Source organism: Sphaerodactylus townsendi, linkage group LG15, assembly GCF_021028975.2.
Source record: "Sphaerodactylus townsendi isolate TG3544 linkage group LG15, MPM_Stown_v2.3, whole genome shotgun sequence".
Classification (NCBI taxonomy): Eukaryota; Metazoa; Chordata; class Lepidosauria; order Squamata; family Sphaerodactylidae; genus Sphaerodactylus; species Sphaerodactylus townsendi.
This window is the reverse complement of record NC_059439.1, coordinates 15,296,887-15,320,582: the sequence shown is the minus strand read 5'-3', so window position 1 is coordinate 15,320,582 and position 23,696 is coordinate 15,296,887. Positions and strand designations below refer to the sequence as shown.

The following is a 23,696-nucleotide window of genomic DNA, read 5'->3' as shown; positions in this document are numbered from 1 at the left end:
CATAGAACCAGTGTAATAATTCCACTTCCATGGGAAAGAAGAGCAACACAACAGTGCTAAAAGGGTTGAACGCGCAAAGGGCAAGTACTACATTACAATGTACAGCTGCAATGCTATAAACAAATAACAATAATGCTTTCATTCTACAAAGCCATGTTTTATCAGAGCTCTAGAAAACCTTAACAGGACCATCCATTCTCATCAAAGGAAAAATCAAACTGTAAAAAGCTTGCATTGTATTCCTGCTGGCTCACTGATTTCTTAAAATTAATTACATAAAGTGTAATTACATTACATGAAAAGCTCTATCATTTATTTGAAAACAAAAGCAATCAAGTTCCCATGGACTTGTAAAGTTTTCCTTTAAGCACATTGGTGGCCCTTTCTTGGAAATAAAGACTATACTGATATCTTCTTTTACTTTTTTAAAGCCCCCCCCCCAATCCCCTGCTCGAGAAAAAAAGCTCAAAAATGAATCCGGCCATGAAAGGCTTCGACAAATCAGCATTCTGTTTGCTTGAATTTTCTGGGTACAGAAACCCAGTAAAAAATGACTGCTTCTTATCCAAGTGTTGCTTCTTTGCTGACAGGGGCACATATATTTAGGAGTTTACGCTTGAAAGCTAAATTGCTTAGAACTTAAACTATCCATCAAATTAAGAAAGGAACTTTTTTCTTGGATGAAGATATTGTTCTTTATCCCCCCTTATATGTTTTAACTGTGGCAGCTCTGAGGAGATTTGCAGATTATGTTATCTAGGGGTCAGAAGCAAACAAATAGTAGTAGGAGAATAAAAGTTTTGGATTTCTACCCCGTCTTTCTGTCCTGCAAGGAATCTCAAGGCAGTTTACAAACTCCTTTCTCTTTCTCCTCCCCAAACAGACAACTTGTGAGGTGGGGGCTGAGGGAGTTCAGAGAGAACTGTGACTATCCCAAAATCATCCAGTAGGACTGTAGGAGCCGGGAAGCAAATCCAGTCCACCAGATAAAAGTCTGCTGCTCATGTGGAGGAGTGGGGGAATCAAACCCGGTACTTCAGATTAGAGTCCACCTGCTTTTAACCACTGCACCATGATGCCTCTCTGCATATGCTCTGCATATGCACAAAGACTACACATCGCCATGCACAGATTTGGCACTCTCACCTATAGCCAATATTGCATTGCAAGACAACACTTGCAATTCCTAAAAGATCCTAAGAGATCCCTACCCCCTTTACCACAGAACATCATAAAACTGACACATCATTTCTCATTTTTCTTAAGCGGATTACACTTCCGCCCTAGCCCAGCTACACCTCTTATAAAGAGCGGGTGAGCCACGCCCTTGTTCCGCGCGAGTCTCTGGGATTTGTAGTTTTTAAACACCACCCTGGAGAGTCTGCGCAACCGCACACCGCCCTCTTCCTTCCGCGCGTGGGAAGAACGGCGAGTCCCGTCAGGCGTTGCGGAAGCGGGCCGCTAGCCAATAGCTGGGCCGCTTTGGCACATGGGTTCTGCGCAGGCGCGGTGGGGCCACCTGGGTCTCACGCGGAGGTCAGGGTTGTAGAGGGAGGCGAGATAAGAAAGTAAGTTAAGGCGGGCGATAATGGCTGCCCATTGCTTCTGTTTCTGTTTATTGCAGCCGCTGCGGGCGGGCGGGCGGGCGGGCGGGGGGACAGTTGCTGCAAGGTTTTAAAGCAGAAAACGAGGGGAGGGAAGGGAGGCTGCAAAGAGGTCCCGGCTTCCCCCAGGAAGGAGAGAGGGATAAGCTGCGCCCCAAGAAAGTTCAAATAGCAACAGGGAAGGTGGTGGCAGTGCAGAAGGGGGATGGAAAGGGAGCCTGGAGGAAGCTCCTGCGAGGAGGGGCTTGGAAGTGAGAGCTGGAGAAAGCTCTGGATCTTTGCATGTTCTGGGTGATGGGGAGACCTGGCAGATCCTACACATACATGCATGGGACTCTGACCCATGGGCTGAAAAACAGAGTGATGGAAGATCTGATATACAGGGGATGGAGAAGCCTGCTTGGGGTGGGTGGGCGCAGAACTATACTCATCAGCCCATAAGAGCTTTCCCACTCGAATCTCCATGCACCCAAGCATGTACTAAATGCCTTTTCTTCAAGGGCGTAGCTGCATATATGTCATATCTCCTGCAGTTCTTTGGAGTGTCAGTTGCTAAGAGCCCAGGGCACAGGAATGCCGAAGCATAGCCCTCTGAGTTTAGTGGACTTTACATCAGTGGTGGGATTCACATAATTTAACAACCGGTTCCGGTGGTGAGATTCAAATAATTTAACTCCTGGTTGTTTACAAGCACCATTTTAACAACCAGTTCTGCCAAAGTGGTGTGAACCTGCTGAATCCCACCCCTGCTTTACGCTCATATGGAGGTGAAAGAGTGGCAGCCTAATCCAAACCGAAGCAGTTCTTAGAGGAAGAAAGAAACTGCTTTTTGGTTTGCAATCAGTTTGCGTCAAAGCCCTTTGGTTGTTTCAAATTATGAATGCTGCTCTATCTTTCCTGGCTGTTGTTGCAGGTGTGACGCTTCTTGGAACAGAGGAAGAGGGCTGTAGCAGACCCAATGGCTGCCAAGTTGTTTGAGACTGTTGGTAAACTCGGCCTGGGCCTGGCTATTGCCGGTGGTGTGGTCAACTCTGCTCTTTATAATGGTGAGGAGACTTTTGCTTCCAGCACATTGAGTTATTGTTTAGGATAGGACAAGCTCCTATGGTTGACTGTGATGTCCTGTCTTCCCTAGAATGCTTCTCTGGGTATCCAGTGCTGTAGTTTTTTAACAGATATTTTAAAAATAAATTGGCCTCATTTTTAAAAAAAATCAGCCACAACTGAGGGACATTATTTTATTAGAAAAATGATTTGTTGGGGGGGTGGGAGAACAATTAATCTTCTCCTTCCCTTGTGTTAGGGCCCCAGTCTGTCTCTCACGTACACATCCTTTCAGGGCTATATAATGTATCCAGAGTTCCAGTTAAATAATATCTACAATTTGGCCTAAGCTTAAATGTCTGTGGGAATTTTGTAGGTGATGTTTATGTGTTTTGGTTCTTGATTTTTGTAATCCACTCTGAGTGTCAGTGAAGAAGAACAAGAAGAGTTTGGATTTATATCCCCCCTTTCTCTCCTGTAGGAGACTCAAAGGGGCTTACAATCTCCTTGACCTTCCCCCCCTCACAACAAACACCCTGTGAGTTGGGTGGGGCTGAAAGAGCTCAGGAGAACTGTGACTAGCCCAAGATCACCCAGCTGGCGTTTGTGGGAGTGCACAGGCTAATCTGAACTCCCCAGATAAGCCTCCACAGCTCAAGCGGCAGAGCTGGGAATCAAACCCGGTTCCTCCAGATTAGAATGCACCTGCTCTTAACCACTACGCCACTGCTGCTCCTGAGATGCATGTTGGTTAATTTCATGTAGAGTGTGATTTTGTAGTTGCGCTCACCACCCCTTGTCAGAATTCAAAAGCTTTCCACAGGCTTTAAATAGTTGGAAACCCATGAAACCAGCTGTCTGTGGAATCCATCAGAAAAGGTTCTGAAGGTTGAGCTGGGAGGGGGCCCAGCTCCATCCCAAGTGTGGTGGGGACAAAATCTCCCTAGCTTTGATAGGTCTCTACTGTAGTACATCTTTGCCTGCCTCTCCAGTCCCGCTCACGGGGCCCAGTTTTTGCATTCTCATATATGTTTCGCCTTGCATAAGGAGACAAAGAAGAGGAGTTTGGATTTATACCCCACTTTTCCTGTAAGGAGACTCAAGGGGGCTTACAAACTCCCTTCCCTTCCTCTCCTCCCAACTGACACTTTGTGAGGTAGGTGGGGCTGAGAGAGTTCTGGAAAAACTGACTAGCCCAAGGTCACCCAGCAGGCTTCATGTGTAGGAGCAGAGAAACAAATCCAGTTCACCAGATAAGAGTCTACGACTCATGTGGAGGAGTGTGGAATTAAACCTGGTTCTCCAGATTAGAGTCCACCATTCTTAACCGCCATATCCGTCTGATCAGTGTCTTCACTTCGTCCAGTCTGCCTGGATGTTTTTGTATTCCGAATGTGACGCTGACATTTCTTTTTCAGCAATTCTGTGGATGCAGGGCTACAGGGTCATCTTTGGACCGATTCATGCTCAGGATATAGTGGTGAGGGGACCCACTTCCTCATTCCCTGGGTGCAGAGGCCTATCATCTTTGACTGTCGCTCTCGTCCCCGCAATGTTCCCGTCATCACAGGCAGCAAAGGTGAGTTCTTGGGGCCCGTGGTGGTCTTTGGTTAATTTTATGTTCTTTGTACATCCATGTTTATTTCTTATTGAAGACGTTTCTGTGCCATCTCTGCAGAGATTTGCATAAGGTGGCTCACTACCAGAAATGATGCCATGAAAATAGCATTGTAGATGAGTGCTAGTGAAGACATGAGCCATTAAAAATGCATTTAGAAGTTTCACGTGGGGGGTGGGGTATGACGGAATGGGCTTGCTTTGCCTGGCAGGCCCTATTCCACTCCCAAGCTTCTCCCAGGGGTTGCCAACTTTTCCTGGGGAGGGCTTTCTTTCTTTCTGGGTAACCCGCTGCCACCACCTGATGGTTTGAGGACTGCCCACTGGGGAAGGCCAGGATTCCCCAACTTCTTTTCCAACCGTGAGGCCTCTGCCTCAGTTTCCCTTGGTTCCCTCCTGGGGTCTCCACAGGGCAGGTTGAGGTTCTAGAGCAGTGGTGGCAATTTCATATTCCAGAGGTTGACTGAGCATCTCTGACAGCTTACCAGCATGTCGCATTGGGCCATGCTGGTAGGGGCTGATGGGAGTTGTAGTCCATAACCTCTGGAGTGCCAAAGGTTCGCCACCACGGTCCTAGAGGAAAAGCTGCTTGCATTCTCTTCCCCCCGCCCCCCGTTAGATAGCACATCCAAGAAAGAGTGGCATTCATGGTACAGAAAACTGTTCTCCACATCTAAGGTTTAAAAGTATTTATTAAAATTAAAATGGCTACAAGTATATTTTAGCACTGCACCAGATTGAGCAAGGATTGCCAAAGCAAAGGAGATATAAACGCAAATCCTCTGCCCCTCTCCTTAAACATACCTTAGCAGTTGTTGAAAATAGCGTAAGCATGTAAAGCTTAGAAGGTTGCAATTCTCAAAGAGTTCTCTTTACCTGGCAGGCCGGGTGAGCTCCCTGGGTGAGCACATGGTCCAAAAAAGGGCTGCTTCCTTCACAGTTCAGGCAAGAGGTCTGCTCCCCAGCAGAAGGAGAAGAGACCTCACCCCTCAACTCCCAGCAATTTATCAGATTCCAGACCCCCACTGTCCTTTGACCTGGTCAGGCTGGGTCAAGATATCTTTTCCCCCTAGGCCAGATAGCTCTTCCTGATGTCCCTCTGTCGTTGTTTAAGTCCTCCAAATCTATGATACCTGATTGGGGAGGAAGAGAAGATGGGAAAAAAGAAAAAGGAGGGGGGAAGGAGCCATTTCTCCACATGGGGAAAGAGGAATTAAAAGCAGTGACAAGCTGTTCCTTTGAATGCCCATTAACAGACATAATGGCTACAAACCTCCCAGTGTCTCAGTCATGCACATTATTTTTAACAGCAATGTTCAGTTGTGAAAGACTTTACACAGAAGTTCCATCAGCTGAATGCATGGGTGACCAGCTAGCCATGGTGCAAACAATTAGCCAATAGAGTGAATAAGGGAACGTTCGGTCTTGGTACAACGATCAATAAGTTTGACTCTGGATATGAAATCAGAAGTCTTTATTGGGTTGTCAGCAAGAACTCAAGCAGCAGGGAGTCAGATCTGGGGATCCTGGCTCCTGTAAACACATTTATTCCCTTTTCCCGCTGGAGCACCCCCTCCCATCTTCCCACTGATTAATAGAACAACAAGGTGTGAAAAGCTTTGTTATGGAGTTCTGGGTGTCTCGAGGCCCCCCCTTCCAGAGGCCCCTGAGGAGGTCGCCTACTTAGCTCTGTTAGGAAGCACAGTGATTGAGGACAAAAGGTCCATGAACATATGACAGACAGGTATATGATAGGATGCTTCCCCCTGCCCAGGTGTGGCCTTGAGGCCCAGATGGTGTGATGCCAGGGAAGGCGGGAGCCATACCTGACAAGGAGCTGATGACTGCCTTCTGCAATCAAGGAGGGAGCAACAGATGAAGGGTATAAACACTTCCAAAACTGACCATTAGTATGCAAAGCATGAGATTCCTCATGAGCAAGAAGATCCATCATGTCAAGCAGGCTTCCTTGACACCTCACTTTCGTTCTGTTGGAGTAGCAAGAGACAGGGGAACATATGCGTCTGACCAGTGTGCCTTGCAATGCTCCAGTGTTGGTTGCAGCGCACAGGGACTGCGTTTCAGGCGTGGAAAGGATTCGGAGCCTGGAATCCTCCTTTTTAGCTCTGGTGGCTTTTCAATGCTGCTTTACGAAAGACTTTGGACTTTGCTGAGGGAAGGGAACAAAAACCCTAAGGTTGATTAGATAATCCTGTCCACTGAAGGAAACATCCAGACAGTCCTTCCTGGTTCATGACTCAGTTCTTCATTTGGCTTTGGGGCGCCAGAGCAGAGTTGGAGCTACATACTCCTTGGCCTGCAAAAAGTATATTGCTTCTTTAACCCTCTTCCCTACCTCTCCGTTAGATCTACAGAACGTGAACATCACGCTGCGGATCCTGTTCAGGCCGGTGGCCACGCAGCTTCCCCGGATTTACACCAGCATCGGAGAAGATTATGATGAGCGAGTGTTGCCTTCCATTACAACCGAGATCCTCAAGTCTGTCGTGGTAAGAGGTGGCTGGCTGGCTGGCCAGGATCCTGTGCAGCTCAGGCACCTTTCACCTGAGCCATTGTGATATAAAGTGTCAGACTAGGGCAGTGATAGCGAACCTTTTCGAGACCAAGTTCCCAAATTGCAACCCAAAACCCACTTATTTATCACAAAGCACCAACACAGCAATTTAAGCTGAATACTGAGGTTTTAGTTTAGAAAAAGCGGTTGGCTCTGAGGTGTGTGTTACTCGGGAGTAAACTTGGTGGTAATCGGTGGCTTTGCTTTGAAGCAACCATGCAACTCTTCCAACTGGTGAATCATGACCATAGCAGGGTTTACTCAGAAGCAAGCCCCATTGCCAGCAACTGAGCTTACTCCCAGGTAAAGGATTATGCTTTAGTTCTTTGCATGAAAATCAGTGGGGTTTAACAGCGCTTAACAGGGTTACCTACCCTGCTTCCCCAAAACTAGGTCTTAGGTTTAATGCTAATAATCAAGCCCAGCGGCCCAGGCCAGCCTAGGTGTGTGTGTGCAGGGGGGTGGGGGGGGTTGACTCTGCACATGCTCACAGAGAAAGCTGTGTGTGCCACCTCTGGCATAGGTTTGCCACCACTGGACTAGGGCATGGGAGAGCCAGATTCAAATCCTGACTCTGCCACAGTAGCTGGCTGGGAGACTTTCAGCCAAAGGTCGGGGAATAGGGTTGCGTCTTTACCAGTTTTCTAAATGCACATAAAGAAAATGCAAGGCCTTGCCCTTGCTTGGTTCAGAAGCAGTTTGCCAGCGCCACACAGGAAAAGGCATTGCTAAAGCGAATCCGTACAAGGTCATTTGGAGCTGAACGCCACTCACCCAAATGCTAATTTGAAAAAGTGCCATAACCCGGATCAGAACGATGCCCAAAAGATGCTCCAGCCTCAAGCCTGGTTGCTGCTCTGCTGGGCTCACTGTCTTGGTGTGGGAGCCCTGTGGTTTATTTTTGTGCACCTTTGCGATTTTCTTTGTGCCAGGCTCGTTTTGACGCTGGAGAGCTGATCACCCAGAGAGAGCTGGTGTCCAGACAAGTGAGTGAAGATCTCACGGAAAGAGCAGCGACATTCGGCCTCATCCTAGATGATGTTTCCTTGGTAAGGGGCTTTTTTTGTTCCAGGAGCTTTGCTGAAAGAGAAGGGCTTAGCGGTGAGGGAAAAAACTTCATGCCCAGAGTGCCAAAGTGTGCATCAGGCTGGCCCAAACGGAGCAAATGGGATCATTGAAGCCGTGGGAGTCTTCTGGATTACTTTCTTTTGTTCTCAAACCCTTATACAAATACACATCATGTTTCTGTTTAGCAGTCTTATTCTGTTCTGCTCTCAATCTGTCAGTTTGTTGTATCTTCCTGGGAAATTGCCCATGCGTAGGATTAACTTCTTAAAACATTTTTATTTGAATGTTTATTTTATAGCATTTTTAAAGTAGCCATTGTAATGTAGTAGCTAGAATGTCTAACCCAGAAGTCTGCAACCAAAAGGCCATGCTGGCAGGGGCTGATGGGATTTGTAGTCCGTGAACATCTGAAGAGCTGCAGGTTGCAGACTCCTGGACTAACCGCAGGTTCAGATTCTCATTGTGCAGGGAAAACATGGTGGGAAACCTTGGACCGATCTCACAGGCTAATTTACCTCACAGGGTGTTATTGCGAGGATAAAATGTGGAGGGGGTTGGTGTCGTGAGCCTCTTTGAGTCTCCATTGAGGGACGGCGGGGGGAGAAGCAGGGTATAATACTGTAAGTGAAGTAAACAACTCCTTCCTTTGACACATTCTGCATACACATGTCCCATTCTCCCCACCCCCAGTTTTGTGTATCTCATGTGACCTCCAGTGCATAGAGTCTGACATGTGTGATGGCTGTTTTAAGGCAGGGATTGTTTCCTTGTTTCCTTGAAGCAATGGCATATGGGGGGGGCGGGGGGGGGCACGAAGGGGCACACGACCCAGGCTTCCATCACCGAAAAGCAGGACACAAATTAAATAATTTCAAACTCTTGGCAAAAGGGGAAACTTAGGTTTGTGTCCACTTAAAATAACAGTGAGATTCAGATGGTAGATAAGTGGTTCTCAACCTTCCTAATGCCACGACCCTTTAATACAGTTCCTCATGTTGCGGTGACCCCCAACATTTATCCATTTTACAGATGGAGAACACTGATGCAGAGAGTCTTAGGCGACCCCTGTGAAAGGGTCGTTCGACCCCCAAAGGGGTCCCAACCCCCAGGTTGAGAACCACTGTGGTAGGAGATCATGGATGTTTTGATAGTATGCTTAGAGCAGGATCAAGAAGAACTGAAAAGGCTAAAGGGCTCCCTCTGCTGGATATGTTAAGAAAGTGTGGAGAGCAGGGTTCTGGCCCAAGGCTGGAAAAGCGTTTCAGATTCTGGGTGAAATTCTTAATCCGACCTGCAAAGTGGTCAAGAACCTGAGAGGCAAGGGGCTAGATGTTAGGTGTTTCCACCACTGTGAGGACAGTGCTGTGTTTGGCCTGGACCTAGCCTGTCAATAGGAGGAGAATTGGGTTACAGTGAATGAAAAAATTGGCTGGATCCAACCTTTTGATTGGTAATTCATTTTTTAAAAAAACCCATAATGCTGTAGATTTCCTTTTACAGACATCAGCTGTAACTTTGCGCAGCTTTTTGTCAAAGGATGCGGAGGTCCGTCAAGCTGATACGATAGTCAAATATAATTATCACTTCTTATGCTTTCATTCCCACACCTTGTAACCAACAGAGTTGTGTGTACTCTGAGGTAAAGCTATCCAGATAATACAAATGTGAAACAAATCAGTAGTGGGATGTCTGGATTTTAGCTGTAGCCCATACATACTATTTGGGCCTTCATCATGAAAAATTCACCTCAGATATCCCTTCTTCTCAGAAGATGCAGTTGGACCACAATCTTTAACCATCATTTGAAAAGCCCAACAATGCAATTTATTCAAAAGAACCCAGCCCCTAGCTCACATCCTACCCTTATAAGTAAAAAACTAATTTAAATGTGTAATTTATGTGCTTGCAGCAAAATGTGTTAGATTGTATTGGGGGTTGTGGGGTTGGGCTTAGAAACAGAAGCTGCCCCTGAAATTTTGCCTAAAGTTGCATTTTAAGTAAATTTAGAGGGGTCCTTAAGTGAAACTATCAAAAACTGTTTGTTCACCTATTCTTGAAATGATTCCTCAGTAATTTGCTCTCAAGTTAACTGTATGAGTGAGTAAACACGTTCACTTCTAGGAACTCCTTGGCAAAACCAAAACGCATTGCAAAGCCTGTGTGTGTTTTACGCCTCGTGGTGCATAAATAAAACCTGCTTATCAGATTGTGGCCCTCAAGGCACAACTGTGCTTTGGAGCCTTGATCATTTTTCACCATCTTTGATATGATGCTGATGATATTTATTCGCTGTTCCTCTTCCTCTCTTAAGACACATCTGACCTTTGGGAAGGAGTTCACAGAAGCTGTAGAAATGAAACAGGTTGCCCAGCAAGAAGCGGAACGGGCCAGGTTCTTAGTGGAGAAGGTAAGAACGCAGGCTCTTCCCAACTAGACCTTAGCCATGTTTCCTACTTAACCAATGTTCCAGTTGCTTCATGATGCTCTAAATCAGTGTTTCCCAACCTTTTTGAGGTCAGGGTACCCTCGACCTCACTCTTCATATCTCACGGTACCCCTGCTGCCACCCTCCACCTTCCTCTCCCATTGCCCCTGCTTGCCACACACCCCACCTGTCAGGCTCTCCAACGTGGAAATAACAGAGACCGTAGGCAAGTCCTAAAGCAGTTTATTTCTACAATGGGTAGAGTAACAAAGAAAGCTGAATCTAAGCCTCCCAGCTTAGATTGAGAGATTATATCCTTCAATCCCACCCCCCTTTGTCCTACCCCAAATGTGTCTTTACAAATTCTACAGCATTAGCACTACAGAGCTTCAAAGGATCTGGGAACCTTTCGCACCTTCTTGCAAGCACTGGCACCAGGAGGTTGCCAGGAAGGGAAGGGGGAAGCAGGAAAGCATTTACAGGAAAACATTTGCAATTCCCACACAGCAAGACATCTAGGCACTGACAGGCATGGACCTGACACCACCTTCCCCTCCCAGGGTGAAGGGAAGCACTGGGGGTGGTGGTGGCTGCTGACCTTGTGGCAGGCCCTGCCGCATGAGCCAGCTCCATGTCCTTGCTGGCGCCGGTGGGAGACACCACAAAAATGAGGGGGGGGTGGTAGTGTTGCCGCGGTACCCCTGGGACATGCTCATGGCACCCCAGGGTACCACGGTACCCTGGTTGAGAATGGCTGCTCTAAACTATCAGTTCCCTAGCACACCTGCTCCAGTGTACAGATATATTCTTGATGTTTACCCTCATAACAAGCTGGAAAATGGGCTACGCCTGTGGTTCTCAACCCTCGATACCTTACATCCCACCAATCACCAATCAAAGCACTTGGGTCCCACCGCGATAGAAACACAAAAGGCTAATTTTTCCAAGTCATAAGGACATAAAACATTGCAAGAAACGTAGCAGAGGAGTGGCACATGGGGAATACCCGCTGGTGGGCAGGAGGAACATGGGATTAGGTTGCTATTAGCATGCTGAAAGGTTACAGATGGATAATCCTTGGAAGGCAAGATCTTCAGGAGACAGCATGTCACATTTTCAGGTGGAAATGGGGATTGAGGGAGGGTTAGGGTTAGTCATTTCAAACATGGCAAGGACCAACAGTGTATTATTCACAGTAATACATCATATTATTCACTTCACGTTAGTATTTTTGTTAATGTTTTCAAAGACTAAGACCACTTTTTGGGACTCTTTAGTTTGGAGAGGAGACGTCTGAGGGGGGATATGATTGAAGTCTATAAAATTATGCATGGGGTAGAAAATGTTGAGAGAGATAATTTTTTCTCTCTTTCTCACAATACTAGAACCAGGGGGCATTCATTGAAAATGCTGGGGGGAAGAATTAGGACTAATAAAAGGAAACATTTCTTCACGCAACGTATGATTGGTGTTTGGAATATGCTGCCACAGGAGGTGGTGATGGCCACTAACCTGGATAGCTTTAAAAAGGGCTTGGACAGATTTATGGAGGAGAAGTCAATCTATGGCTACCAATCTTGATCCTCCTTGAACTCAGATTGCAAATGCCTTAGCAGACCAGGTGATCGGGAGCAACAGCCACAGAAGTTCATTGCTTTCACCTCCTGCATGTGAGCTCCCAAAGGCACCTGGTGGGCCACTGCGAGTAGCAGAATGCTGGACTAGATGGACTCTGGTCTGATCCAGCAGGCTAGTTCTTATGTTCTTACTGTAGGAATGCATGCATATGTATATGTGGGGTGGCGTGCCCATTTCCCACGATTCTTTATCACATCAGTTTCTAAAAACATAGCTGTAAAATCACTGGGCTGAGTAGAACAGGTTGATGCCCCATTGACTGTCCTCATGCTGTTTTCACCAAGCTTAATATCTGTTTCCTCCCACATTTCCACAGGCGGAGCAGCAGAAGAAGGCAGCCGTCATCTCAGCCGAGGGGGATTCGAAGGCGGCGGAGCTGATCGCCAACTCACTGGCCACCGCAGGCGACGGCCTTATTGAATTGCGCAAGCTCGAGGCGGCTGAGGACATCGCTTACCAGCTCTCGCGATCCCGCAACATCACCTACCTGCCTTCGGGACATTCGATGCTCCTCCAGCTACCCCAATAAGGGGCCTCTGTCCCCACCCCTTTTTTCTACTATCCCTTAGAAAGTAAGATTCGCCATGAGTAATCACGGAAGTTTCTCAATTTGAGGTTGATGAAAAAAATATAAAATAGAAATTGGGTTGAAAGTCCATTAATTTAATAAAGGAAATCAATCTGCCTCTCTTTCTCCCCCTTCATGGAATATCACTTAACTGATCAATACCCAGGACAAAGGCCATAAAGGACTGGGATGGAGTGGGTGGGGTATCATTTGCCATAAGGGATGCTACCAAACAGAGGCCTATTCGAGCAAGACTTTGTAAATCCAGTTCCATTAAAGACAGTTGAACTAGGGTTTATGTTCTCCAGCACTGGGTAATCTCCAGTCCGCGGCGGTTTTTGAAAGCTGCTCCCTAAGCCAATATCACCCCTTTCCAGCCAAATTCACCATCATACCTGTGTGTCTCTTGACAGCACAAGATGTCCTTTGCAAAGTTTCTGGCTCTAATTGTGGTGCCCTCTTTGACCAACAGCAGGACTGGTAGTTAATATCATATTTAGCTCTGTGTAGAGAACATGGGTGAGATTAGGGCAGATCTACATGTGGAATTCTTGCTTTGCTTTTTCTTTCACACAAGTCTCTCTTTCCTCTGGGACAAACTTCTGTGACTCGCCGACCTTACCGGAAAAGACTGATCTCTGATTTGGAAGTCTGAAGTTTCTGGTCTTAAGAGGGGTACAGGAGGCTTATTCTTTTGGTAATCTGACGCCAGCAGCGTTGAGGAGGCTTTTAAAAAAAACCTTTAAAAGAGGTTCACTTAGTAATGAAGATATGAAAAACAGATTGTATTAACCAGCCTTTAATAAATGAACGAATAAAACACTCCCCTTGATGCTATGATTGTGTGCTTGATAAAGACAGTATTAATGAACAAATGCTTTTTGGGGTAGAAATTACAAATCTGTCAAATGGGGAGAAGGAAGTTGGGATCGCTTAGGATTACTGGCCACCTCTTTTTTCCCCCTAGGCTACAATATCTAGAAAATGTGATTTGGTATGTGCAGTCAAGTTGCAGCCAATTTACAGCGACCCCAGCTGGGGCTTTCAAGGCAAATGGGAAGTAGAGGTGGCTTGCCACTGCCTTTCTCTTCACTGCCTTGGTGTTTCCCCCATCCGAGTACCGACCCTGTTCAACTTCCAAGATCTGACAAGATTGACAGCCCATAGCTTTCTTCATCTTGAAAATGTCTCACATTAGGTATATTCTAGTATATTTGGTAATACACTGAGAGCCAGCATACTGTCATTGTTAGAAGCAGATGGACTCTTATTTGGTGAACTGGATTTGCTTCCCCACTCCTACACTCCTGCTGGGTGACCTTGGGCTAGTCACAGTTCTTCAGAACTCTCTCAGTCCCACCTACCTCACAGGGTGTCTGCTGTGGGGAGAGGAAGGGAAAGCAGCTTGTAAACTGAAACTCCATACAGGAGAGGAAGTCGGACATTTTATAGCCACAATAGAAGCATGCAGGCAATATCTGCACCCCCAATGCCATTAACTCGATTTTCTCAAGTCATGTGCTTATGTTTTAGTTGGTTCTATTTAGCCACAGGTGTCAAACTTGCGGCCCTCCAGATGTTATGGACTACAGTTCCCATCATCCCCTGCCAGCATGATGCTGGCAGGGGATGATGGAAACCGTAGTCCATAACATCTGGAGGGCCACAAGTTTGACACCTATGTAATTTAGCAATTAAATGCCTGAGGTGGGGGGGGGAGGCTGAATTACAATTGAACTAACATTGGAATCCTGCAGTCTACTCAGGAGACAAACCCTCCATGGTTTGCCCATGGTGCCACTTCCAGATCATCTTTCCCAGTAGAGTCCACTGCAATATTCCAAATAGGGGACTAGCAGGACATGGGTGATCGAGATCAGATCTTGGAGTATCGAGTGAGCTGCTGGCCTCCAAGGCCAAAGCTAGTCATAAATGCTTGTAGCATTTGAAACAGGGTCAGAGATACCATCCTGACTAGAAAACTGTGATTGGATGGACAGAGTCCTTTGATTCCCAGCTCTGCCGCCTGAGCTGTGGAGGCTTATCTGGGGAATTCAGATTAGCCTGTGGACTCCCACACACGCCAGCTGGGTGGCCTTGGGCTAGTCATAGCTTCTCGGAGCTCTCTCAGCCCCGCCTACCTCACAGGTTGTTTGTTGTGAGGAGGTGGGAAGGGAAAGGAGATTGTAAGCCCCTTTGAGTCTCCTACAGGAGAGAAAGGGGGGATATAAATCCAAACTCTTCTTTCCCCTCATCCAGAGGCGTATCTAGGAAAAATGTAGCCCAGTGCAAAATCTGAGTTTTCCGCCAACCCTTCCGCATGTGGCCGGTTGCCCTCCCCCACCGCAACCAAACAACTTTTTTTGTACCAGGACTTGAACTCAGAGTATGGAGCTGGGGGAAAGCAGGGGTGTGGGGGGTGATTTTCCACCCCCCACATGACTGAATGGCTGCAGCCTGCGGACATTTGACCCCAGATGTCCCCCTGCGTGGTACGCCCCTTCCTTGATCCCATGAGTCCAACCATCATAAATATTATTATTATTATTATTATTATTTATTTATTTAATTTGTATACCGCCCGATCCCCGAAGGGCTCCGGGCGGTGAACAACATTCACTACAACATCAACAGGAGCGGTCGTACAAATATAAACACATAGGCTCCATCCCATAAAATAGCTTAAAACTCATAAAACAGCAAAAAACCATAATACATAATAAAAGGCGTCCGACCCCAATTTAAAACCTACCCCCATAGGGGGGGATGGCAGGACCCCTCAATATGAGGGGACCCTGATGTAACTGCCCTAGGGGCAGGGCAGTAAGGGGGCACCATGTCAGCAGCTGGACACTCCAAAGGCCTTATTTCTGCCTTGTCTGGATTAAGCTTCCAAAAGTATAAGCAAGCTTCAAAATTTTGAGTTGATTTGGGAAAAAAAGTTACAAATGGATTTGAAATCACCACCCTGAGCCCTCTGGGGATAGGGCGGTATAGCAAGTTTAATAAATAATAAAATAATAATAATAAGTTTGTATCTTCAGTGGCTTTTATGGCTACCAATCTTGATCCTCTTTGATCTGAGATTGCAAATGCCTTAACAGTCCAGGTGCTCGGGAGCAACAGCCGCAGAAGGCCATTGCTTTCACATCCTGCACGTGAGCTCCCAAAGGCACCTGGTGGGCTACTGCGAGTAGCAGAGAGCTGGACTAGATGGACTCTGATCTGATCCAGCTGGCTTGTTCTTATGTTCAGTGCCTCCAACTGTGCAGGGGCGGGGGGGAGAGGATAGGTCGGTGTCTGGTTGGAAGAAGACGAGTTTCTTCTTTTTCCAAACCACATGCTTAACATCATCCCAGAGTTTCTAAACTGGCAGGCGCAAAAGCTGTTAACTCCCACTGGAGACATGCCAAAAACAGGACATGTTTCTTGGCAGACGATTCTCTTTGGCAGTTAAGGGCAAGAATTTAAGACCAAAACACTTTGCCAAGTGAAACCACAGGGAGGATATGGAAGAATATCTGTTGGGACTGCAGCCAGGATACCTGGAGGGAAAGGTGCCATGAGAAATATTCAAGGGCTAGGTTGCATCGCTGTGAAAGAGTGGCAGGGCCGATGAGCCATCAGCAGCCTCCAGAGCCCAAAAAGAAATCATGGAGCCGATAAAATCTGCAGCTCTGAGGTGTGCCACTTGGCATGCTGGCAAACGGCCGCCATGCAAGGAAAGGCGTGGGTTTGTTATGTACCTTCTCTGCCCAGGTGACATGCCCTTTCATGTCAAAAGGGAGATCAAAGGAAGGGGGGAAATGCAAACAACCAAACTGGACTTGTGAGAACAGGAACAAAGTAGGAATTGCCTGTGAGAAGCTTTGAATTTGTCTGTGACAGCATATTGGCTTGCAGAGAACAATATCTAACTCCAGCTGTTTATGTGCCAGATCCAGGTGGTAGTTAAAGGGTCAGACAAGGCTAAGGGGCAGCCATATTAAAATCTTCACTCTGCCATACAAAATCATTGGTTAATAGTGACTGCAAAACCTTCACAGGGTTGGGGAGAACTCAAACTCTTGGGAGAAAAGGTAGATTTTTTTAAAAAAATGAATATTCTGCAAAAAGTTGAAGGCAAGGACATAGGTAAGGGGGGGGGTTCTACTTTTCAACCCTCCCATTACATGTCCAAAGCTCCACCTTTGCATTTTTAAGTGTTTTTTCGGTTGTTGGCCTGCAGGGGGCACAGTTTTTAGGCTAGCAGCATAAAAATTCTTCAGGATTGAGTTGATGGATTCCTCTAAAGATACCACTCCAGTTTTGAGAGAAATTTCAGGGGTCCAAAGTTCTGACTCCCCAAAGTGCTGCGCCCCCATCCCCTCGCTAAGTTTCCAATGGGAGCTAATAGAAGATGGGGGCTATACCTTTGAGGGTCCATAACTTTGGACCCCCTGGACAAAACCTCACCAAACCTGGGTGGTATCATCAGGAGAGTCTCCTAAAGATACCTGGAAAGTTTGGTGCTGCTAGCTTAACAATTGCACCCCTGACAGCAGGCACCCCCCAAATTTCCCCAGATTGTCCTTTTAAATCCACCCCCTTCGGCATGGATATAAAGGGAGAATCTGGTCCCCCGTTTAAACATTGAAAGTGATGCTGTTTCAGGGTGGGGGATAATCCACCCCAAAACAGCATCACTTTCAATGTTGTTTTAACTGGGGACCCCAGATTCTCCCTTCAAGGTAGATTTAAAAGGAGAATCTGGGCTCCTTGGTTTAAACACCATTGAAAGTGATGCTGTTTGGGGGTGGATTCAGTGTTGGGATTCAAATAATTTAAACAACCGTTTCCTCTAAATGACCTCTAAAACATCCTATCTTTAGGAGTCTTGCTCAGATTCTGCAAACTGTGGGCTGTGACTTCCTTTATTGAGTCTTAATGTCATGTTGGGTCTTCCTCTTTTCCTTCTGCCTTCCACTTTTCCTAGCATTATCTTTTCCAGTGAGTCTTCTCTTCGCATAGTGTGATCAACATACGATTGCCTGAGTCTGGTCATTTTAGCTTCTTTGGAGAGTTTGCCTTGATTCAGTCAAGCCAAATACACTTATTTGTCTTTTTGGTAGTCCATGGTAGCTCTAAAATTCTCCAATAAATTTTGAATTAATTAGCTTTCTTCCTGTCAGTTTTCTTCATTTCTTTCACACCCCTACACAGTGATGGGGAATACTATGGCATGAATTATCTTGATCTTGGTTGCCAGTGACAGATCCTTATCAAGGAGCTTGTAAATCCTTGGTCAAAGTAGTTCCATCCACCTGATTCATATGGTTGCAAGGGTCTTGGGAGGCGGTTAGTATATGAAGCATTGACCCAAACAGCTTCAAGGGGGCAAAACCTTGTTCGCCACTGATTTATGGGATATCCCAGTCATTCTCAGGAGCCTTACCATATTATTTCTCTAATCTCATGTCCCCCATTTTACAATGTGTTTTTATGCAGGCCCGTTTCAATATCTTCCCCACTGCAATAACAAGTGGAAAATACCTTCGTATTCCGCCACTTAAAAGGACCTGTCCATGTTCCTCAATCACGTTGGAAATGACAGAACACATTCTATTGTATTGTCCCTGTCACACTGACTTACGTAAACAATTTATTGAGCCGTATATAAACTCAAAACTTGCTCTTTCCGACAGGGTTAAGACTCAGATACTCCTCAACGATCGTTGTTCTAAACAGACCAAGGATGTGACAAAGTTTCTTGTTTTGGTCCTGAACAAAACCTGATTAGGTTTTATTCTGTTTTCCTCCCCTTTTAATATATTGTATTTATTTTATTTTTAAATTATGCCTAATAAAGGTTATTGAATTGAATTCTCAACCAGTGTTAAGAAGATTTCCACCGTCAATTACATAGAAAGCATTTGCTTTGAAGCTAGACCTCGATATGCTAAATAGTTTCTCCAGTCATGGTTCTCCTTAAGATTAGAGTCTAGACATGCAGAGTTTATTACTTAAAGGGTACAGATGGACCATTAAGATAAACGTTCTGGCTTTTTATTGCATTTGAATAGTTCCTCAGTCAAGCAATTTCCATCCCAAAAGGCACTTGGTAATTCCTTTGAAATATATGTTTCCTGAGGGTAATAATTGAGCAGGCACCTGTATGAGTCTGCTTACATTATTTATGTCTATCTTTATTGAGCTGGGTTTATGTACTGTCATCAGAAAAAGCTTGTAAAAAGTGTTTTTCCATAAAATCCTGTGAACAGCCACTGCGAGAAGTGACACTGAGCCGAATGGCTACATGGCTTACCTCTCTGTGTAAATACGATTGAAATTAAAGAGTATTAAGAACTTATGTGAGAGACTGTGTGGTTCAATGGTCAGTGTTGGACTAGACTCTGGGAATCCCAGGATGGAATCCCCAGTCTGCCATAGAAGCTTGCTAAGTTGCCTTGAACCAGTCACACATGGGGAAGAGCTAGGTTTGCCAGATCCCAAGATGGGGTGAGGTGATTGGCTTGTAAGAACTGGGTTGGGAAATTCCAGAGGGGAGCTTGGGGAGGACAGGGGCCTAAGTGGGACCCAATGCCATAGCCACCTCCAAAGCCGCCATTTTCTCCAGGGGAACTGACTGCTGTGTCTGGAGATGAGTTGTAATTCCAGTGAATCCCCAGGATCCACCTGGAGGTTGGCATGCACAGGAGGAGCTATGACTCAGCGTTAAGAGCATTCTGCTTGGCATGCAAACGGTGCCAAACCCAATTCCTGGAATCTCCAGCTGAAAGGATCAGGTGGAAGGTGACATGAAAAGGCCTCAGCCCAGTCTCTGAACAGCTGCTGCCAATTCGAGTAGACAGCAATGACCTTGATGGATCAGGAATTTGATCCAGTTTAAGGCAGCTTCATGTGTTCATATGCTACCAGCCTAACCCATCCCACAATGTTGAGGCCCGGCTCAAATAGAACAGCAATAAACAATTCAGCAATTCAGTTGTAAGCATCAAGCAGACCTCCAGTAATCAAATCAACTGTAATGAATTCATTGCAAGGATTTCACTGAAGGAATATTATTTATACATAGACTCATGATCTTTCGTGCTTATTCTGGAATCCCTTTTCTGTCTGTTAGTGTTGTTTATGTATTGCATTGTTGTTTAAATTGTTGTTATTTGGGCTATTGGATATAGTGCTTTTAAACATTTATATCAAAGCTTATGGCTTTATTGCTGTTCTTAGTTCTTTTGAGCCAGGAAAGTGATTTTTCCTCATATGACCTCAGGCTAGTCAGTTCTCTTAGTACTCTCTCAGCCCCACCTGCATCACAAGGTAAATACAAAAAGGTGAGGAACCACTGCTCTGAATAAAAAAGGGTTAGGAACCACTGCTCTAGATTTTAAAAAGCTAGGTAGGAACCCCTACTCTAAATAACCAATCAATCCTCCTCAGGCGAGTTTCGGGAGAGAAGGAATCCAAACCAAGCCACCACCCCCACCCCCCCAACGCGGCAGCGTGCGCAACCTATCAGGCGCGCACGTAAGGGGTCGGGGGTGGAGAAATCTCGCGCCTGTTGCGCGCGCAGCTTACAGAGGTGCGTGTCAGTGCCCAGAGATGGCGGGAGGGGGGACAGATCGGGGCAGGAAGCCGAGCGCCGCTCTCGCGCGACGTCCGCCTCGCCCTTTGCGCAGGCGCACTCTCGGCCTTCCTCGCGACGAGCCAGCGAGCGACGCTGAAGGAAGGGAGGAGGAGGAGGAGGAGGGGAGAGGAAGGAAGGAGGCTGAGGGACTGACTGGGTTGGCGGCGGCGGCGGCAGCCACGTAGCGTTGCTGCGGCAGCAGCAGAGGGGAGGGAGTGGGCCGCCGGGAGACAGGCGGAAAGGCCTAGGCCTGGTTTTGAGGGCGGCTGCGGGGGGTTCGCGCGAGGGGAGGGCAGGAAGGGAGGAGGGGCCTTGGCCGCCCCCCGCCTTCCCCCCTCCCCAGGCATGGACCGCGCTGGGGGTGAAGGAGGTGGAGGCGGAGGAGGAGGCGGCAGCACCAGCAGCACCGACAGTGGAGTAGAAGCGGCGGCCCTGGAGGGTCCTGGCCTGGGTGAGTCTTCCAGAGAAGAGTGGGGCGGGTGGGGGGAGTTTAGCTGGATCGCCTCTTGCTCTCTTGCATTGGTACCTGGGGTGTTCCGTGGCACAGCATCCGGGAACAATAGGGAGGAGTGCCTCTGAGCATGAACAAAGTGCCCCCTTCACCATCTTCTCTGGAGGGCTGTTGATCGCCTTCACGCACCTGCGGGAAAAGTGAGGAAGGGCTCTGGGCCAGAGGACCACCCTTGTTAAGAAAGCTTGAGATCCATCGTTAGAGGGAGGGAGAGAGAAGAGGGAGAAACCCAAGAGTTCTCATGTAAGTGCAGAGAGTTATAGGTACAGCTGTGAAGGGGGTTGGAAGGGTTGAAATGGAAATAAGTATGGGACTCACTGTATGTGTGTGGATTTAAGACCTTGGAGGTGGAAGTGAAGATTATTGGAGCAGAGGGAAGGATTTTGTTCTGTACTTTGTGGGGAAAAAATATGGATCAAGTAGAGGAGGGGCACCATTTGTAGATGCCTTTGAGACTGTGTTTTACAGTTTCATTTCCCATAGTCTTCAGAGCCTTACTTGCACCTTGCATCCTTTCCTAATTTGAGAATGTGTCATACAGAATACATGTGCGGTAAGGGCAAGTAACCTAAAGTCTCTTCCAGGTCTGTAGACTGTGCCTGGAATCTGTGATTTGATATTGCCTCATTAATAATAATGGTTTTGCACCATGCCTTTGGATGGCAACCTTTTTTTTAGTCCTAGTTTTTATATCCTGGCTTTCATAGGAAAAATGGTACATTATGTTAGAAACAAATTATGTTAGAATTTATCTTGCCAACATTGCTCTTGAGTGGTCTAATGGTTAGGATGCTATCCTCAACAAAGTTTAGTATATTTCCCTCATGAGATAGTTGGATCAATGCCAACTGCGTCCAATCTCTTTATGTATCATGAGGGAGCTTTGGAAACTTGCAGTGGAAAGCAAGATGTGGTGAAGAGAGAGTTTCAACTGGGTGGGAAAACTCTGCGCAGGAAAACAATAGACATCTTGAACAAGGTATAAAGTGATCATGCACCAGGATAGGGGTAGAAGCGACTTGGCTAGGTAAGCAGGTCGCTAGGGTATCAGTGACTGCTGGAGTTGTAGTGGAGTCTGCCCCAGGGAAAAGCATATGCAACTAAGAAAACAATTCTCTCTGTTTACACAGTGAATGAGATTTGAAATGGTTCTAATACTTCTAGGTTTGTTTCAAGGCCAAACTGAGGAATGCAGTTTCTTGGGTGTCCTGTAGGCAGTATCGCACCGGGGGTGGGCTGGGCTGCTCATAGGCTGATTGAGGTACGTGAATATGGAGAACTGATAGCATTCAGTCTGTTGCTAACTTGTCAGTGGTGGTAGCTGACAGTTTTTGGAGGCGCAGGTATGAGTTCTAACAGTAATTCTTCAGAGGTAGAACTGCATGCTTTAGACCAGTCTTGGTTCATCTGCTGTATCTAGGAAGAATTTCTAACACTTCTAAATAAGCTACTGTGTGGAACTGTGATAACAGCATATAATTTTGCATGAATGGTGGAAATGCACACCACAAATGGCCTGTACTGACATGAATGCACAACGCAAGGTGTAGTATTTCTCTGGCTGGGGGACACTGTGAATTCTAATATTGCTGCATGGAGGAGTGACAGTTTTATTATTGTCATTTTCATTTATAGTCTGTTTTTCTCATTGGAACCCAAGGCAAATTGGTTGGCAAAAAACTTTTCAACAAATCAGTAAACAGATTACGAGATATGATAAAATTTGAATCTAACGGCAATGATTCCAAGTAAGACAAAAAAGCAGTTAGACTGAGATTGTGAAAAGGTGGGGGGAGAGGACAACGTATGCAAACTGTGTGTTTAAAGCAGCAATATAATTGTTGTAGGAAAGCTTCATCCCTAATAAAAGTGTTATCCTGAGTGGACCCATGACACTAGAGCTTTGCTTTTATAAGAAAGCCTTCCTGAACAATTATATTTTATACAATTTGCGAAACTGTAGAGGTGTGGTAAGTGCATAGGTGTGTCTACCACATGAAGGGTGTGTGCTGTTGCGTCTGTGCTATGCACAGAGAGATGAAAAATTTGGAGGAGACATGGGAGCATGGCTTAGCAGTCAGCATTGATGCTGTGGCATAGTGTTTGCATTAGGTGTGCAAGAGAAAGCAGAAGTTGAAAGATTCTCCTCATGTTTAGCAAAAAAAAATTTTTGCTGGCTTCCAGATCGAAGCCAAGGTGCAGTGAATCTTCCATTTGCTATACTGGTTATTGTTTGCTAATAGAGGAATTTAGAATCCACATAGGTGGGGAAAATTCATTCAATGAGCAAAGCTTGAGCATCAAAAGTTTGGGAAGAGGGGCTCATTGGCTGCTCGAAGATGAGCTATATCAGTTGGATCATCTTCTGCAGGTGATCATTTTGCCACAGAGCACCATACTGGTTGCATCTTCTGCCAGCTGCATACATGGTAGCATTTCAGGACAGAGTGAAATTGCACTGGAGAGATGCATTCCACTCCTACATCCTTAGGAATTTAGCTTGGGATGGGATTCAATGCCACTTTCTGTTGTGTTGCTTCATGATTTGGCACATGTGGGGAGGCTGAAGGCCAAGAGAGAAATACTGGGAGGTTGTACGCCACGTATCATTATTCAGTACGTTCACTTCACTCTGGTGGTGGCACCCTCTAGGGCATGGTAGATAAAGCAGCAACGCCTCGGAATCGTTTTGGGGACGGAACCATGCACAGCTTTCAGTCTTAGAAATACTGTGGCAGCACCTGCCTGGAGATGTAGTGATTGTGTTTTGAGATAATGCTTTTTTTTCACTGCGACAAAGTTTGCATTGAAGTTCATGCATTACGTGAGACATCAGTGGTTTGTGACAGAGAACAGGGAGGCGATGTCACTTTGGGATTAATGGTGTTGCTGCTTAGGAAAAGATGTAAGAGTTTGAAGCATTGCAGAGAGTCTTACTGTGGAGGGGAATGAAATATTGGCAATACTTTTTAAAGCCAGAGCTAATTTTACTACTTTGGCATGATAAAATTCAAGTTTT

General features: G+C 46.3%; 2 protein-coding genes across 2 annotated transcripts in view; both read left to right on the top strand.

The window, feature by feature from the left end:
- Positions 1 to 1,442: 1,442 nt before the first annotated feature.
- PHB1 (prohibitin 1) lies at positions 1,443 to 13,362 on the top strand. The gene is made up of 7 exons (XM_048518212.1): positions 1,443 to 1,568; positions 2,518 to 2,650; positions 4,075 to 4,227; positions 6,633 to 6,775; positions 7,773 to 7,889; positions 10,220 to 10,315; positions 12,288 to 13,362. Exons 2-7 carry the CDS (start codon positions 2,563 to 2,565, stop codon positions 12,498 to 12,500), a joined length of 810 nt encoding a protein of 269 aa, XP_048374169.1. The 5' UTR covers positions 1,443 to 1,568; positions 2,518 to 2,562; the 3' UTR covers positions 12,501 to 13,362.
- Positions 13,363 to 20,273: 6,911 nt separating this feature from the next.
- ZNF652 (zinc finger protein 652) overlaps positions 20,274 to 23,696 on the top strand; it is a 37,407-nt gene continuing 33,984 nt past the window's right edge. The window contains exon 1 of the mRNA XM_048516997.1: positions 20,274 to 20,617. The gene's annotated coding sequence lies outside the window, so the exon portion shown is untranslated. The remainder of the gene's footprint in view (positions 20,618 to 23,696) is intronic.

Bases quoted from the DNA above. Each gene is read 5' to 3' on its own strand.
- PHB1 (XM_048518212.1), top strand. From the start codon at position 2,563: ATGGCTGCCAAGTTGTTTGAGACTGTTGGTAAACTCGGCCTGGGCCTG. The intron at 4,228-6,632 runs GTGAGTTCTTGG...CCTCTCCGTTAG, and splicing joins CGTCATCACAGGCAGCAAAG to ATCTACAGAACGTGAACATC. The intron at 6,776-7,772 runs GTAAGAGGTGGC...TCTTTGTGCCAG, and splicing joins AGATCCTCAAGTCTGTCGTG to GCTCGTTTTGACGCTGGAGA.